Below are 18,708 nucleotides of genomic sequence, written 5' to 3' on the forward strand. Positions count from 1 at the left end.
AGAAAGAAAGAAAGAAAGAAAGAAAGAAAGAAAGAAAGAAAGAAAGAGAGACAAAGAAAGAGAGACAAAGAAAGAAAGAGAGAGGGGGGAAGGAAGGAAGGAAGGAAGGAAAGGAAGGAAGGAAGGAAGGAAGGAAGGAAAGAAAGAAAGAAAGAAAGAGAAAAAAAGAAAAAGAAACTAGGAGAGGTCCAGTGTGTTGGCAAGTGCAGTAGAAAGTAGTTTTAATTTATTATGGAATGATTGGTCTGCTGTCAACAGCCTGCTTTGAGTTTATATCTGTTTAAAAGTTCTTAAGTTTTCTTTCCTTTCTCATCCTTTTCTTGCCAGGCATAAAGTAACAAGTGTTTGTTGAAGAAGCTGAATTTGGAGCTGGGTTTCGGTGGTTTGGGTTTTCAATTTCTAAAGTAAACTTGTCCTCCCTGCTTTCTTCTTGGCACTGCAAAGGAAGTGGACATGGCTCAGTAGTCCAGCCCCTGCATGTCCCAGCCTGTTATAAGAACAGTACCGACTGAGAAGCAGAAAGCCAGGCTTCACACCTTGAGGATAAGCCAAAGTTGGACGTACGTCTGGCTTGGAAAATTCTGCTTCTCGGTGTGAATTCTGACTTCTGGTCCACAAAATTAGAGGCCACTCAGTTCCCCTTGTCCCCTCATTTGTCATTTAGGTGTTTGCTTTCTACTGGGTCCCACAGATTAAATCCCCAAATACAAGATTGAGCAAAAATACCCACAATCTGGGGCTTTAAAGAAATACATGAAGCGTGGAAGCTCCCTCGAGACAGCTTCAAGTAGAAATTCAGCGTCAAGTAGAGTTCAGAGTCAGTGCCACAAGATCACTTTTAGAAGAGAGTCAGGCTGGCTGTTGCTTTGTAATGAGAATTCAGCCTGCTTTTCCCAAAGCCTTCCCCAAATGGAACCCTGCGGTTTTCTAAATTTGCATGGCAAACCGAAGCCATCCATAGGCAATTTTCTTATAGTGACTCTCGCAATGTTTCTTCAGTATATTTGAGTAAATGGCAGAGCTACCAATTGCCTTTTACTTAGTAGAGATGAATTGCTTCTGCACATACCAGTTATAACTTTCTTTATGCTAAAAGCAAGAATGTATCTGTTGACCATAAACATGGCAGGGCTGGCGAGGGCTGTGCATTTCTCCTTCACTTTGTGTGTAAAGACTTCAGAGTCACATTCACGTGAAGAGATCTATAGTCTAGTGTGCAACTGGATTCCATTCTACAGTAGAGTTTTCTTCATCTTGGTTTATGTGAGATCTAGCTGTTATAACTGACTTTCTGTTGCCATCTCAAGTTTACCATGTCAAAACTTGTGGCAGGAGCTTGTCGGTCCATTTTTTAATAATTCCCACAACAAAAACTCGTGGTCATGGGCTGGGGATATATGTAGTTCAGTAGGAACAGTGCTTGATTCTCATGCGTGAAACCCTGGGTTCAGTCCCCAGCACACAAGGAAAAATAAAATTAAAGAAAGGAACAATGGAAAAACTATGCCCTACTGTGCTCTGATCATTATACACTGCTGCTGAAATTTCACACCGTACATTATGTGCAATTACTACATGCCAATTTAAAAAGAAAATGTCTATTGAAAAAGAATCACTCAAGCACTTACATATGTAGGCCATGTGCTTTGTGGCCACTACTGAGATCGCGGACAGCACTGATTTGCCGTTTCATTTTGGAAGTCGGTTTGGATCTTGTATTTTGGTAACTGGTGGGATAATTCTCATGACCTTGCTTTCAATACCCTATCCAAGTAAGAACTCCTAGCCCCTCCCAGCCTCTCTCAGTCCATCCATCCTTTCCTTCTTGGTGCTGATACCCAGGACCTCATGCATGCCAGGCAAGCCCTCTATCATGGCGGCAACTCTCCAGTCTCTCTCTCTTTCAGAAGCTATGAGGGAAAACAGACCCCGAGCATTTCTTTTTCTAAGTAAGATTGTAGAGTGAATGTTTCACCTAAGTTAATTTTCTGCTCTGGGCACAGGACACTGGAATGAATATATTCGACATAATGATATCTCCTTCCTTCTTCTCGTTGTCTGATATCATGGGACACACTTCAGAGCAGCACTCCTGTGGTGCCTGGGGTTGAATCTCAGAGCGAATTGCTTTCACTTAACCAAGGAAGAGCAGCCAGCACTGCTGACTGCCTGTCCCTTCTGTACTAAAGGACAAAGCTAGGTGACCACAGATGTAGTAAACAGGCACTTCTGTCTAGCTGTCTCTGTCACTCGTCTCTTCCCTCCCTCACCTGGAACCCTAGAATGTTTCTGAAATAGCTGTTGGTGGCAGAGAACTAAAATAGATATTTGTACATACTTTAATTAGAAGTCCTAAGAGTTACTTGAATTTGACCTTGGTCTGTGTGAGAACCAGTCTCTTGGAGAAAACTTAAAATATCTCCTCATCTCTGAGACTCCCTGTTACTCAAGAGTCTTCTGGTCAGTGGTGGCTTGGAAACTTTGAGAACTGTGAGGGGGAGAAGCCCGTGGAATGACTGTACTTTATGTTCTAGAGAAGTTAAAACGAGCAACTGGGGGATAGGTAAGGCATCCTCACTAAACCCCACTCTCAGAGCCGGCACTTAGAGACATAACCACAGAAAGAGGGCTGTCACCGAGAGCTGAAACTGAGAGGCCACAGATCCTTTCTACCCACAAACGTACCCACAAGGTAGTCATGCTGTGGGCAAAGCCCTTGGGTTTGGAGGTCAGTGGGCTCCGTCAGCTTCTGAGAACAACAGGCCTAGGCCGAATGAAGATTCAGGAGAGCTTCGAGCCTCATGGTCAGCTCGCTGTCTTCATAAAAACTGTACAGTGAAAGGACTTTTTACCTTTATTTCTTGACTCATCTCTTTTGTTTTCCATTTAAATTATATTAAATTTTATTTTAATTTTGAAATAGAGACTGGCCTTAAAATTTATTATGTAGCTAGTGTTGACCTTAAACTCTCAGTCCTCCTGCTTCCGTATCCCAAATGCTAGGTGTTGGCTTATGTAATATAAGAAATCGAATCAAGGACTTTGTGTCTAAGGCAAATATTCCAGCCCCTAAGCCACATACCCAGGCCTTTTAATTTTTAGCTGGTACATAAAACATACAAAAATGGATTCCTTAATGAGGTGTTATATATGTACAGTCATATAAGTGTTTATCATATGATGTTCAAATCAAGTTAAACATGCACATTTCTTTTTAAAAAGTAATTTAAAGTTTGTATGTTACTTTTTATATATGGGTTATTTGCCTGCCTGTATATCTGTACATGCCTGATGCCCTCAAAATCCATGGGATCCCCTGGAACTTCAGTTATAGCTAGTTGTGAGCTGCCATGTGGGTACTGGGAATCAAACCTGTGGTACTTGGAAGAGCACCCAGTGACCTTAACCACTGAGCAATCTCTCCAGCCTACTCACCACTTTCCTTATGGTGGGTGAAGCATCTACAGTCCTTCAAATGTATTCTTGAGATATACAGTGCATTGTTAACAGTAGCCGTCTACGTACCTGGACCATCTCAGTACCATGTCTTGTTCCTAACTGTGACTTAGCACATGTTGATCAAACTTTCCTTGTACCCTCCCCCCTCTAACACACAGGGTCACCCCAGTCCCTGGCAAACTCTAGTCTGTGTTCATCTTCTTTGAGACCAACCTTTATCATTCTGGCTTAGGGCTGGGATCACTCTGTGCTTGCTTCTCTGTGACTGCCTTCCTTAGCATGGTGATCTCAAGCTCCGTCCAATATGTCACCAATGACAAGATTGCACTCTTTTTCATGTCTGGATCATGTTATATCATACAGACTCACAACATCTTCACTATTCATCCGCTTGTGGGCACTTAGGCTGTTTCCATTTCTTGGTTATTATAAACAACCCTTTAATAATGCTTCAATAAATAATAGTGCAATCTTGTTCGGTGGAAGGCAGACAGCACTAACCCATCCTCTCCCTTTTATTTTCCTTTGCCATTTAAAAATCAATAGTGAATAAGATAATAGCCGATCAATCAAGCTGTAGTTACTTTGGACATGTTCAAAATTCAGTTCCTCGGAAGCCTATGCAGTCGGAGGAAACAGCTCATGCCTGAGTTGTCAGACTGACTACCTCTGCATGGTCCCAATTAAAATCTTGCTTACATAACGAGGCTTTAATGAGGTGTCCCGTCTCCCCGTGTATCCAATTATGTAACGTCACCTGATTCATTACGCTATTCCTCCATGGCCACGGCTTGCTTACTCCTCTGATGCGTTCTCTCGAGGGCTCTGCTAATCGCCAAGCTGACTGAAGACAGGGAACAGCTCATTGAATTCTCTGGCCAAGAGAGATACTTGATTAGGAGAGGAGACTGTGCAGGCTCTTCATCTTCTTACGTTTACCCTGTCCCTGCATCTTTAGTCCCTTTCAGCCCCAAATCACTTAGTTGTACTTAAGCTTGTAAATCTTTTTTTGGAGATGGGATTCCAGTCTTACTGTGGAATTATGGGATAGGTAACTCACAGGTCTTAATATGTAAACTGAGGTGGATTTGTTAATTCCACTGCATATACTACTTTTTTTTTTTATTAAATATTGACTTATATTGTATTATGGGTACATGGGATCCAGGGGTGATAGCTTACACCTGTAATCCCACCACTCAGGAAGCTGAGGCCAGAAGATCATGAGTTTGAGAACGTAGTGTGATCCAGGCTAGCCTGGACTAGAGAGACCCTGCTCCCTCCTCCCTCCCCAAATAAATAATAATAACAAGATAGACAACTGGTAAACTTGTTTCCCTCCATCCCTGTGTTTTCTTTAGGTCAATAGTGGGTCGAAGATTCTTCTTTATCATGGGAACCTTATACCTATATCGCTGTATAACTATGTATGTCACTACGTTACCTGTGCCCGGAATGCACTTCCAGTGTGCTCCAAAGGTAAGTCTCTGGGTCTCACAGAGAGCGATCAAGAAAGCAATTCCAAGCACGCAATTCCTAGCACCCAGTTCATCACACAGTCTTCCATATGCTGTCATGGGTATTGGCTGCAACCTAGCGGATTCTCTAAGTTGCTGTAGATGTACATAGATATACACACAGACATGTATGTATATATCATCATTCATTCTGTAAGGATTGTACCTATGTCCAGCCCACCATAGCGAACAAAGCACAGGCCCTCCCCTGAGATTCTTTTCAAGGAACAGCAAATAATAAATAAATTCATAATGTGTCACGCGATGGTGATTCGGGTGATTCTCAGAGGAAAACAATAGGAACCTTTCTATAGAAAGGTCAGGGAAAGAGGTTTTAAAAGAATGCTTGGGCAAGAGAGAGTCAGCCCCATGGAAGGGGTGAGAACTGCAGGCCAGGAGAACAATTTATCTGCACTGGGGTCAAGCAGCAGCAGGTAGCAGGAGGGTCAGCAGAGCTGGCCACAGGCTGCAAAGGTCCTCACCGCCATTGAAGAAGTGAACCCTGATGGTCATGATTGTGGAATTGATGCTTTTGAATTCAGGACGCATGTTGCTGGCTAGATTGGCAGGACACACTAATAGAGCTTGAAAGAGAAAAGTCAAAGAGAACTCCAGACGATCACCCACTGGAAAGACGTAGCCTTTGGCTGCTGATGAAGCTGTCTGAAATGAAGTGACAGTTTCCTCACATAGCATCCAGTCACAGGAGGGCCATTCTTTACCTCAGACCCCCGTGCACTCTGGTTTATGAAACGGAAACTTACAGATCATGTGCTTTCTGGACAAGGGAAGGAGGGCTAGCATCAGACTTCACTGAACACTGAGCAGATGTCGAGGGAAGGAAGACAGAGTGGTTCTGGAGAAGCCAGCCAGCCATCTCCCTTACCAAACATAGGTGTGGTTTGGGAAGGCAGTTATTTCCTAAAGCCATCAAAGCAGTCTGTGTCTGTAATTAAAACGGTGTACATATTGAATTTAAACACTGGCTGGTTTGGACTGAAACTAATTTAAGACATGAAAGTTCAGAAGCTTAATAAGTGTGTCTCAGTCTTCACTCCCGAACGCTATTACCATGTGTTCAGTGGTGAGGTGGCCACGGCAGAGAGGAGGGCAAACCCTTCCTAGGAATGAATGAGGTTAACAGGGAAGGGCGACTGATTATAGAAACAAAGATTAAAGGTCACCCTTCACGGAAGAGCTGCAGTTTCCCAGAGCTGTGTCAGTAAACATTCTGTGGGATAACCATGTGGCAGACACTCCTGTCGGAGGTTCCCTGACTCATCATCCACCTCGTTCATTGCTCAGGCCTTCCCCTGAGAAGCAGGCTGCAGTTGCCTGCAACTTGGTTCTGTAAAACAGACACATGCATCTCCCTGTCGGGCTGAAGAAGCTGTGGTGATAGAAAGCAGGGGTCCAAACTGCATTCTAAATTTGGCCCAGCTGCTACTTCCACATGCTGCTTCGATATCTGTGGCCACAGAGCTCTCTGAGAGCTACCTGTTTCCTGCCTTGGCAAGGCTGTGGAATATCCTTCAGAGTGAGCAGTGACAGATCTCTGCATGCCGAAACCTCTCACCGTGAGAGGACGTCCCTGGCTGGGAACCAGCGACTCCCACAGCTTATTGTCACTCACAGAACTATCACGGTGGCGTCCAGGCCTCTTGCAGTTTGGCTCTCAAGGTTCTGTCTTAGCCCACGGTTTCCTTGAGTCTTTTGCTTATGATTTGCTACAGACACTCACAGACACACAGACACAGACAGACAGACAGACACACACACACACACACACACACAAATGCTTTGATTTACCGCCAGAATGTTTATTTTATACATGTGTATTATGTGGTTTTTATCTTTTATTGATAGTAGGTTTTCAGGCTGGAGAGATGGCTCAGAAGTTAAGAGCACTGACTGCTCTTCCAGAGGCCCTGAGTTCAATTCCCAGCCACACATTATAGATGGTAGCTCATAACCATCTATAATGATAATAGGCTTTCTTTTTATATAACTCCTCCCTCACCCCTTTGCATTTCCTCCCCCTTCCCCTCCCATCCATATCCACCCCCTTTCTGTGTCTCAGTAGAAAGCAAACATGCTTCTAAGGAATAAAAATATAATATGATAAGACAAATGCGGACACATCAGAATAGGACAAAACAAACAAAAGAACCCAAGAAAAGGCACAAGAAACAGATATAGACACCAAGAACCACTTGCTTGAACACTTAAGAATCCCATAAACACTCAAAACAGGAAACCATAATATATACACAAAGAGAATGCAGGAGGAAAGAGATGTAGGGGGTGGGGGAGACAGAGCGAGAGTGGGAGAGAGGGAGAGAAGGAGAGAGAGAGAGAATGGATGACTGAATTTAACCCTGAACAGGACATTATGAGATAGGAAACCTCCAAAGATACCATTTGGTTCCTTTCCTATTGGCCGTCTACTGCTGGGCATGTAGCCTACCCTTAAGAGTAGTTTGTTCCTGGAGGAGATTAAATCTTTATTTGCAAGTGGTTATCAGTCAGAGGTGGCTTCTAGGTTAGGGTAGGGGATTGTGTCCATTTCTCCTTTCAGCTCTAATCTGGCACTGACTGGTGCAGGTCCCGTGCGTGCAGCGTCTCTGTGAGTTCGTATGTGCATCAGTCCTGCTGTGTTCAGAAGACCGTGTTCTCCTGGTGTCCTCCATCTCTCTGGCTCTTACACTCTTTCTGCCTCCTTCTCTGAATGGTTCCCTGAGCCCTGAGGAGAGGGAGTTGGTGGAGACATCCCATTTAGGGCTGAGTGTTCCAAGGTCTCTCCCTCTCTGCAAATTGTCTAGCAGTGGGCCGAAGGACTTCTCTTCATGGAAGCACAGTGGTGAGGGCCAGGTTTCTGCAGCTGCCTTGGACTGCTCTGTATCTACTTATTTCTGTGGGGAGTAGCACATGGGAGTCACAGTTGGAGGAATCCTTAAGAATGGGGTCGGGGGGGGACACGCTATCAATTTTTGTGTTTTGATTGATGCTGCGTCCTTAAGTTTCTGCAGCTTCGATTTTACATCCGACAGCCAGCTGCATACACTGATGTCTGGAAATGAAGAGACGTAGTGTTGTGTGATGTGTGGTGACTGCAGTAGGCCTAGGGAAAATCATTGAGGTCATCCTCCAGTCCCAGCGCTCACTATCCTCCCTCACTATCCTCCCTCCCTGCCCAGGCGTGCCCTGCAATTTCCCTCCTTTTCCATTCCTTCTTCTCATGAAGTTCTGTTTAGTATTTTCAAAGTATATTCCGACATCTCCGGATTACCAGTGGTAGCATTTAAGGGATAAGAAGTTAACGGAGCGGGCCAGTTGTATAGCTTAGCACACGTAAAGGTATTTGCTGTCAAGACCAGCGAACTGAGTTTGATCCCCAGGACACACAGGACCCAAATGGTAGGAGAGAACCAACACCCATAGGTTATCTTCCCAGCTCCCCATGTCTGCATGTGCATATGCGCTCCCTCTCTCTCCCTCTCTCTCTCTCCTTCTCTCCCCTTCTCTCTCTCTCCCTTCCTCCCTTTCTTCCCCTCCCTCCCTCCCTCTTTCCCCCTCTCTCTTTCTTCCCCATTCTCCCCATCTCCCCCTCTCTCTTTCCCTTCTCTCCCTCCCTCCCTTCCTCTCTCTCTCTCTCTCTCTCTCTCTCTCTCTCTCTCACACACACACACACACACACACACACACACACAGACATATTCAAATAAATAAACGTAACTAACAGGAAAGGAAAGCAAAAATGGTTGTTTCTTTATTCAATAACTGTATTCAATCAAAGGCCACCAGAAATCCACTTGCAGCGTCTCCTGTTTCCACAGGAAACACATCCCAAGATGCCCAGTGGATGTTTGAACCTGCGGATAGCACTGAACACTATGTATACAGTTTCCCTATATATCTCTGTGTATATATGTATGTACATATTGTATGTAATCAAATATGTATGTCTGATTAAATTTATAAACTAGGCACAGTAAAACAATTGAAAAAACTAATGAAAAAATAAGGAGAAATACTAATGTATTATAATAAAAGTTAGTTGAAACTTAAAAACAGAAAGAAAACTTTAAACTATTTCTTGGGGGGAAGCTTCCCACTTAGTATCTTCAGGCTGTAGTTGACTGTAACTGAGACCTCTAAGAGCAAACAGTATATGGGGCGAGGATAGGGCTGTCATGCACTAACACTGCTGAACAGAAGAGGGAACATGACGTGTGACCTAGGAGCCCACTTTATTTAGACCTCAGGGTATCTGACCCCAAGTAGAGAGAGACTAATGACTTTAAGTGTTCCTGCCTTCAGAGAAGTGGAGTTGTGACAGGTGGGTGGAGGTGAAATGAAGGGGAATGCATCCTTTCAGTCTGGGGATGCAGCACTTGGGCAGCGTGCATGACCTTTTTATTTCTTCTCATTGTGGGTGGTTTGGGTACCAGTCTCATGACAGGAAAAGGATGATGGCTGCTGACAGAGCAAATACTTGTATCTTTGATGCCAAGGGTATGGTGCTTTATATGATATAGTTGACTGAATGCCTTTTTGAGGAGGCCTGAAGTCAGTCATGTGATTTGTTGGCATCCTCAGGTACATGCCCTCCTGACTCCAGGTGCCCCTTTCTAGGCGGGATCAGTCACCTGTTGCTTGGCAGTCTTACAGACTGGATTATTCATTTTTTTTCCACTTTAACATTATGTCTTTGATAACTAACTTTAGCTCATACTTTGGGAGGGTCTGCTTCACAACCCTTCGGGCCTGTGAGAAGAAAACATGAATGAGTGTCAAAGCAAATGTTCTCACTGAGAGCCAGGAAGAAGAGAGAGGTTCACCAAAGATAGCCTAACAGCTCCCATAAAGTTCCACAGCTTAACCTGTCCTTGATCTCTCCTCCATCTCTGTCTCCCCACCACCACAGGTCAGCCTCAAACTCATAGAGATCTGCCTTGCCTCTGCCTCCATGGTATGAGTGCTGGGATCAAAGGCTGGGCCACCCTGTCTGGCACTTAACAGCCATCTCCTAATAGCACCACCCTGCTACCCTACAAGTAATCCTTAAGCACGTGAGAGATGCTTACCTTGATCATAGTAGGACTGTCTGATCCTGGGGACTCATTTTGGTTTTGCCACCTAGGCATGCTTGAAGCAAACATTAAAGGGAAATGTCTTAGAAGCCTTCAATCCCTCACTAACTAATTCTGTTTTTGAGTTATTTCTATGTAGCGCTTTATTGTGATATGCTTGCCTTTTCACCCAGGTCTCTTAGTAACCAGATAGCTTTCTGTGATAGGTCAGTAGTATGTTTTAAATCAACATTTTTCTGGTCCCCACAAGGGAGATGTTTTAGGCAAAGATTCTGGATGGGTGTGGTCCCTTATCGCCCTGGGTGGGATGGTATTGTATCTGCTTTAGGCTCTCCCCATCTGAGTACACTCTCCGTTACAATCATGTGTCCAGACATAACGGTGTTTGCCCCACCTGCCTCCCTAACCACTGGTATGGCTGAACTGCCACACCTCACGGACCAGAGCTCAGCAGGAGCAGAGCTGAGTACATTGAAGACATGTCACAAACCTGTCCCCAAGGTCATAAATGACTACTCAGTACCAGTCCTTCTGTGTGTCTCTTTCGGGTAGACCACCACGTGATGTCTTCCCAGGTACCATTCTCAGACAGCCTATATTGCCTTTTCGGTATTAGGAGTCCCTGCAACTCTCCGTCCAGCCCTCCTTTTCTCTCCTAAGTTCCCATGCCTCATATTCTAACTTACTCTTGCTTGTGTGCTTCAGTTTTCATAGGAGACACATTTTTTTTTAACTACTGCCTGACACTCTTGCCCTAGCCTGTCACTGTTTCTTATGACAACATTGTGGTTTAGAGAGGCTTCTGTACCCTTGACTCCTGTGTAGAACTAAAATTCCTTGTGATATGCTTTCCCAGTCGAAGTTTTGAAAGCTTTGAATCTCTAGTCTGTCACTTCCAACCCTATTTCAATTATGAGGTGAGTTTCTTGTAACAGTGTTACTAGCAGATGCTAATGGGGCTGCGTGCTCACCTGATGCTACCCACTTACTACAAGGTGCTAATAGCTGCAGTGTACAGCTTAGTCAGATGGGAATGGCCCCAAATCCTCACGTCCTTCTGCCAAAAGGAAACAAAGTAGCTCTGCTCTGCTTTTTAGCACATAGTGGTGAAGTCATTGGTTATTAATATTTTTAAAAGCTTTGCCCAAGGACACAACACCACTAAAACATATTATTAGTAACACAGTGAATAATTTAAAGCATGTCAATAAACCCCGACCAACAGAATGAGGAGAACCTAGTTTGAGGAGTTTCCTCTTGGAATGAATATTTTTTGACTTTCTATGCTACAAGGAAAATTTTTAAAAAGGAGATAAGCACCAGAGCCTGATGACGTCCCTCACTGAAACATGGTTTTGAGCATCTTGTCGACTTCCCTCTGTGTCTTCTGTTTCTCAGCTCAATGGAGACTCTCAGGCAAAAATACAACGGATTCTCCGGCTGATTTCTGGCGGTGGATTGTCTATCACGGGCTCACACATCCTGTGTGGAGACTTCCTCTTCAGCGGTCATACTGTTGTGCTGACACTTACTTATTTGTTCATCAAAGAATGTAAGTAACCGTTCATTCCTCCCTGAACCGACTGCTGTGGTGCGCGGCGTCCCGGGTTCTTGACAGGGATGCGATCCCTATGCCGCTGAGATTGACAGCTAGGAGAGAGAAGGATGTAAACACTGTGTATGTGTGTACTTTATCGCTCCACCTAGTCATTTGTGGCCTGAAGCCTATAGGTAAAGTCTTGTTGTGTTTTTTTTTTCTTCCTAGCATTTAGCATGCCCCCAAACATCTCCCCTCTTCCTTCGTACTTCTCAAGGTATGGAGTTCTTAATATTGGGACTAAGAACAGATCAAGCATGGTATACATGCCTTTTGTTCCCAGAACTTGGGAGGGAGAGGCAGGGAGATCTTAAATGAGTTCAAGGGCAGCCTGGTCTATATAGTGAGTTCTAGGCTAGCCGGAGTTATAAAGTGAGACTCTGTCTCAAAATTTTTTGATGAAGTAGGAAAAAAGAAAGAAAGGATGACAAGGACAAGGGACCTTGACTCACTTGTGTTCTACGACCCCCCGATAGTGCATGCATATCTCCTCAAGTTTATCCACATCCCTTGTCCTATTTAATTCCAATGCGATCATTCCCCTGCCTCCTCTGCAGCATTAGGGCATCTGTCGAACATCCCCTCCTTATGAAACAGGCAGGCAAGAAACTGAAATCTCCTTCCATATGGATATACTTGAGTCCCCATTGTGTAAAGCCCTTAGATTGTGTCGTAGTTTGTTGTTTTAATGCTTCTAGTAGTTAACTTTTCCAACTTGACTGGTTGGTGTTTGCTTTCTTGAAATGAGGTTTTTGTCATACAGTACAGGCTGGCCTGGAACTCAGAGCCTTTGAAACCTCGAAGCCCATCCCCAGTGGCACACCTCCTTCAACAAGGCCACACCCCTAGTCCTTCCTAAATATCATCAAACATTCAAACACATGAGCCTATGAGGGCTGTTCTCATTCAGACCATCACAGGCACAGACCTGCATCTGAGGGATTCCCCATCTTTTGCTTTCCCCTCCTCTTCTGCTTTTTGTTGATCCAGACAGATTGAGCTGTCTATGGGGTTCTTACTACCTTTGCATTAAAAGCCCAGGGGCCTTCTGCATCTATCCCTTTTGTCCATGCACACTATAGTGTGTTGGGGGATGGGCTGCTTCATCTCTTCACGAGCCCCAGGGACTCCTCACTAAACGGGATGCCACAGTTCTGATATATAATGATTAGTTGTGGCAGCATGTTCTTTATGTCTCTGGTTTTAATTTTTGCCCAAGGAAGTTCTGTCCATGGAAGGTCCATCTTTGTCCAGGCCAGTGGTACACTCTTCAATCTGTAGATCATAGGAAGCTTACAGAACATGATATTGCATCCCACAGTAAAGGCATTGTGTGTTGAAAACCATGAAGTAGTGAAGAGAAACCGTCCCAAGGAACATAGTGTCAGTTTAGTCAATATCTAAAGAGCGAGTGAAATGACATTTAATTGGGGCTGGCTTACAGTTTCAGAGGTTTTATCATCAAGGTGGGAGAATGGTGCTGGAGGAGCCAAGAGTTCTACATCTTGATCCAAAGGCAATGGAAGGAGACTGTGTGCTACACTGGGCGTAGCTTGAGCATATATAAGCCTCAAAGCCCTTCTCCACAGTGACACTCTTCCAACAAGGCCACACCTACTCCAATAAGGCAGCATCACCTAGTAGTGCCACTCCCTATGGGCCAAACATTCAAACACATGAGTCTATGGGGGCCATGCCTATTCAAATCCCCAGATCTCAAATTCAAACAATAAGGCAAAGAACAACTGAAGAACATACTTGGCCTCTCCAGCCTATGCATATATGCACATGACCATGTACACACATGCAATACACACATGCAATACACACACACAGAAGGAAGCAAAAAAGCACAAGAAGTCAGTTCAAGTTGTATGGTCTCACAGGATTGTCTGAGTAGTTGACTTATTGATAAACAGGGCTTTCTTTCATTCATTCTTTCCCTTCAGAGAAGTCGAGAAGCAAGTTGTAATTGAGTGTGTATACAATAAGGAGAGACTTTTCCACCGTGGCACAATTTTTTTTTCCAAGTTGTATAAGTTTACATATGGCACGGGAAGAATTGTATTTTTTTCCAACAACTTTTGATACCAAATAAAATATCAGAGCTGTCTTACCTAACGTAAGTTCGGCCATATCCCTGGTCCTCATTGGAAACAGGGAGCTCTGTGTTGTGCCTGCCCTAGAGCCACCATCTGAGTCGTGCTTGACTGTTTCCCTGAGTAAGCCATGACTCCAGTGTCCCTTTGGAAAGTCTGCTTCTAGAAGATATACTGTCTGTATTCGATCACTCTCCTGCCTTTCGATCATTCTGAGCACTTTCCTTGCTAATGCTCTTGTGGAAAGTGCATTTAAATTCAGTTGGGAGAGCATACTGGAGCAGGACCATGTCGTGAGTTAACATGAAAGATTGAATTACACCAACATGCTCGCTGGAACCCGGATTCTTTAAAAATTGTGCGTGCAGACGTTAGCCGAGGCTGTTAATACTATATGTCTGGCCTTATTATCAAAGGATTTTATAGTGCTTGCCACTGACCTGAGTCCATTTCATGCCAACTCTGTCGGAGAACTAACACAGCCAAAGAGGTCCCTTTGTTGACATTTCTTTACTTGATGTTATCCCTCTAGCTAGAATGAGCAAACAGGATTCCCACTGGCCATTTTGATTTCAAAATAGCTTCTCCTGGCTGAATGTGGGTAGTGTTAGCTCTGAGAATTCTGAAGCAGGAGGATTGTTAGTTTAAGGCTAGCCTGGGTTACATAGTGAGACATTTTCTCAAAACAATAAATAGATGCAAATAAAAAAAGAATCTTATTCTTGGTGGGTAGAGAGAGGACAGTGGGTTGTGGTCTCAATGTAGCATCATATAAAATGCATTTTCCTAGAAACACATGAGGGTTTCCCAGAATTCCTTGAGGAAAAATATTTTCAATGTCACCAGTAGTAAAATAGCCATTTGGGCCACTTCACTACTCCCTCCCCATTTCAGATATGCTTCTGGTGATTCATGATGTAGAATAGTTCTTTTGTGCCCAAACATCTTGGGCTATTAATAAGTCCCCAAAGCCTACGTGTAGAAAAGTAGATCAGTTGTGAAACTTCAGGAGGGCTGGGGCCAGGGGGACTGAGAATGTGTTTAACGAGACCTCCAGCTTTGTCAGGGTTGCCTCCATTTTCAGTGTCCTAATGCAATAGCCACTGAGCTGCTGGGCCCCGTGAGGTCTCTTCTGGCTTGTAAATCCTAGGATTCTGTGAGCTATCTTGGAGAATGGAGGAGCGGGACGATATAATTAACTGATGGGAAACAACCCGAAATGAAAGAGTACAATATAGGGTTCTGGTTTAACTTGGGACCCATACAGCTGTTGGGGTTTGGTTTGTTGTTATGTGTTGCAATGCTAAATTCTGTACGAAAAGGTCTAGGCCTACAAGTGACTTCTCACGTCCACAACCTTTCTTGGGCAAACCTAGTTCCTTGATTTAAAACTATTGGCTGAATAAAACTGACCAAAGCCAGTTCCTGGAGGGATTAGAGGTAGGGTGGGTTTGGAGTGAGCTGGTTGGAGGAGAGAGAAAGGAAAGAAGGGGAGGATGGATGAGAGAGAAGAGGAAGCTGCCTTATGGGGAGACGGACCATGAGCACATGGCCAGGAGAACCAGCAAGCATCTGGGGCACACGGCTGAGGAGGTAGCCAGGCCAGCAGTTAGAAGATTAGATTAGGGGTTACCCACCAGTAATTGTCAAAGCCAAATAAAATAATCATAAGTCTGAGCCTCATTTATTTGTAAACTAGTTGGAGATAAGCTTAAATTGGCTGTGCTACACAGAACTGGAGCTGTTTTTACCAAGAACCATGTTGTGTACGGACAATACCAGTTTAGGCTGTCATCTGCGTTCTGGGGAGGCAGCCTATTTCCCTTCACTCCTTAGCCATTCTTTTACAGTTGGGCATGTATGTCGCTATGAATGTAAACAAAGTTTAATATGAAATTGATTTCAGTTTATTAGATCATTAATATTTTATTGGGAGCCAGGAAAGCTTTAAAACAGAAAGAAAGGAAACAGTGCCAGATGGCCAGATAACAAGGTGCTATCTGTCCATGTCTGTCTGCCACGTCTGTCACGAATGCTTACTTGAGAACCAGCTGGGGGTTGTGACCATGTTCTCTGCCAGTTGGTCAGTGGCACAAATGGCTCAGTAGCTTCAGCAAGAGGCTAAACTTCTTCTGTACATGGATGTCCAAGAAGCCCGAGCTTCCCACTGGGGAGCTGCACCATGCTATCAGCAATGGTAGTATAAAATTGCCCAGAATCAAATCTTGCTTGCCACAGTGACATTCCCCACCACAGTTACACACATGAAAGAATAGAAAGCAAACTCAAGATATCAAACTATCGCTGCTTTCTAATTTTGTCCCCCTTTTTTTCATAGACCTTTTCTTTTTGACTCTTGCTAGTTCTCTTTCCAGTCATGTTTGTAAGCTAGGATGAGCCAATTCTAACCAACCTAATAATAATTCTATTCTCTTCCTTATCAAATAGATTGCTGAAGGTCATTGCTCATCAGCCCTCTGAGAGTGACTGTTGTACCTGCTAACATGATCCCCTCCACCCTCTCTCTCTAGCTGGGAAAACTGAGGCAGTTCGTGCTGGAGTAGTCTTAACTGGTCTGCTTGGGGTTCTTGGGGCAATTGTAAGATGTAGCTCGGTGGGAGAATGTTTTCTTAGCCTGCGTAAGACCCTGGGCTCCATCCCCAGCCCCCTCAGTCAGTCCGTGAGTCAGTCAGTCCATCCGGCCATTCATGGATGGGATCTTGCTGACTCTGCTCTCTCACTGTGTAGACTCACCCCGTCATTTCTGGTGGTATCACCTGGTCTGCTGGCTGCTGAGCGCCGCTGGGATCATCTGCATTCTCGTAGCACATGAGCATTATACCGTCGACGTCATCATTGCCTATTACATCACCACACGGCTGTTTTGGTGGTACCATTCCATGGCCAACGAAAAGGTGAGAGCAGCGAAGATCCTCCGGGGAGGATTGTTCTTTGTGTGCCGGGACCTGTACGGTTTGGTCAGTTCAGTTAAACTTAGTCGTTGCTGCTTGTTTTAAAAGCAGCAGCAACAACCAAGAACTTCACAAGCATACGTGCTATGTGAGGATTACGAACGCCGTAAAATCACACACACCATGCCTTGCCAGTCCAGCTGGTTTAAACTTGTACTAAAGGGCTATATACACTAACTGAAAACTTAGGAACCCTTTCTGTAGGAGCGTTAGGGTGCAGCTTGGTAATAAATGCCCGTTGGCTCGCTGCTTATTTTGGGGGGTGATCATCAGTGCCTCTATCGTCCCTTCTCTTTCCTGTTCCAGGATGGCCCCCATTATTCACCCGTTAATTTTTACAAGTGTCACCTGATCCCCCCCTTACTGCCATCCTGGGAAGCTTCTCATTTTTTTGATCTCTCCCTTTGAGCCCAAGGTTCCCTCATCATACCCGCCCCCACCCTCCCCCCACCAAAGGCTTTTCCAACCTTGGTAATGTTCTTGCTGTAATACAGTTGTTCTGTGTACCATGACTGATTTTCTTGGAATAGATTTCCCTGTGTTGGTGGTGTGTGTGTGTGTGTGTGTGTGTAAAATCTGTAAGCAGTAGATCTGTCATTGCTGAGAGATCTACACAGAACCCTGGATGTCCACTGACAACTGTCCTTTCTATGGATCTCTTTATTTCACTCCATTGCTCAGTGGCTCGCTCTGTGGCTCGCTCTGTGGCTCACTCAGTGGCTCACTCTGTAGCTCACTCTGTGGCTCGCTCTGTGATACTCTGCTTTCACTTGCTTTCTTACGCATCAATCTAGAGGCTTCCTGACACCTAGACCCGCATCTCCATCTTTCTCCTTGAACATGCTCAGCCTTCTGACATCAGGTCTTTCAGTCTGCCTTGGCCCTTGTATCTGACCACAGCCCATCCTGAAAACACTCATGCTGAATGCCACATCTATTCCTGAGCTGTCTCCCTAGGGAACTGCTGGCAGAGGTCTCATGAGTCACAGAGGGCAGGACCTGGGGACCAAAGTCAAGGCAAGAGCTGGGGAAAAGGCAGGACAATAGTTACTGCCATGGGATTTTGTTTCTGTTCACCTGCTAAGTGACCACTAAAAAAGGCCCATTTAATTGAGAACTCTAAACCGCATTCATAAACAATGCCTTATCTCGTTTTGTCACCCTTTACAGAACTTGAAGGTCTCTTCCCAGACGAATTTCTTGTCTCGGGCATGGTGGTTCCCCATCTTCTATTTTTTTGAGAAGAATGTGCAAGGCTCAATCCCTTGCTGCTTTTCCTGGCCGCTGTCCTGGCCCCCTGGCTGCTTCAAGTCATCATGCAAAAAGTATTCCCGGGTCCAGAAGATCGGGGAGGATAATGAGAAGTCTACCTGAGCTGCCAATGCGGCAGCGGCCTCGACACCAAAAGAGTCCGTGCTGTAACCAAAGGCACAACTGTGTATTTATTGTCAGAGAACCGACTGGTAAAATGAAGTGGACCAAATTTTATGCAAAAGATTGGAGCAATGAAGTATTACCTTTTGGCTTTTTTTTTTTTTTATTCATCCCAAGAAACATATATTTCCCTGCGGCTCTTCTTCATACATTGATGACAAAGCCCCCAAGCTGGAATTCTGAAGAGGCGGCAGAGAACACGCTAAGCCTCTCCTCGCCTTCCTTCACTTCCATGTTCTTTCCAGATTGCTTTTTTTTTCTCCCTTCAAGGTCAGAAGAGTTTGCTAATGTTTTGAATAAAATGTCTGGATATATACAGCCACTGTGTAAATACAGTCAGATGGTGATAGGAGGAGCTAAGTGAGGGCGACCCACAGGTGGGTCAATGTCATTAGGGTGATGTCTGGTTCCCTTCCCTCCCCACTCCCACCCCACGACCCCGAGCACCATGTGTGACTTTTATTCTTTTTTTTTATAACCTGGTAGTTTTATTTTTTAAAGAAGGAATGTTGCAAAGATGTATGAAAGTGACACACC

The 18,708-nt window shown here is 44.6% G+C and overlaps 1 protein-coding gene across 9 annotated transcripts in view; it reads left to right on the forward strand.

Annotated features, from left to right (window-relative positions):
- The window catches only part of Sgms2 (sphingomyelin synthase 2), a 71,005-nt gene extending 52,512 nt beyond the window's left edge, over nucleotides 1-18,493 (forward strand). For 8 of the 9 annotated variants that reach the window (XM_028760390.1, XM_028760388.1, XM_028760387.1 and 5 more), the window contains exons 3-6: nucleotides 4,821-4,938; nucleotides 11,468-11,621; nucleotides 16,514-16,680; nucleotides 17,908-18,493. In XM_028760390.1, the coding sequence (XP_028616223.1) occupies nucleotides 4,821-4,938; nucleotides 11,468-11,621; nucleotides 16,514-16,680; nucleotides 17,908-18,111 (643 nt within the window). In that variant the 3' untranslated portion in view covers nucleotides 18,112-18,493. The remainder of the gene's footprint in view (nucleotides 1-4,820; nucleotides 4,939-11,467; nucleotides 11,622-16,513; nucleotides 16,681-17,907) is intronic. The other variant, XM_028760391.1, reaches the window with a different exon arrangement.
- Nucleotides 18,494-18,708: the final 215 nt, after the last annotated feature.

The sequence above is a fragment of the Grammomys surdaster genome, unplaced genomic scaffold (genome assembly GCF_004785775.1).
Source record: "Grammomys surdaster isolate TR1022 unplaced genomic scaffold, NIH_TR_1.0 126531, whole genome shotgun sequence".
NCBI classification, from domain to species: Eukaryota; Metazoa; Chordata; class Mammalia; order Rodentia; family Muridae; genus Grammomys; species Grammomys surdaster.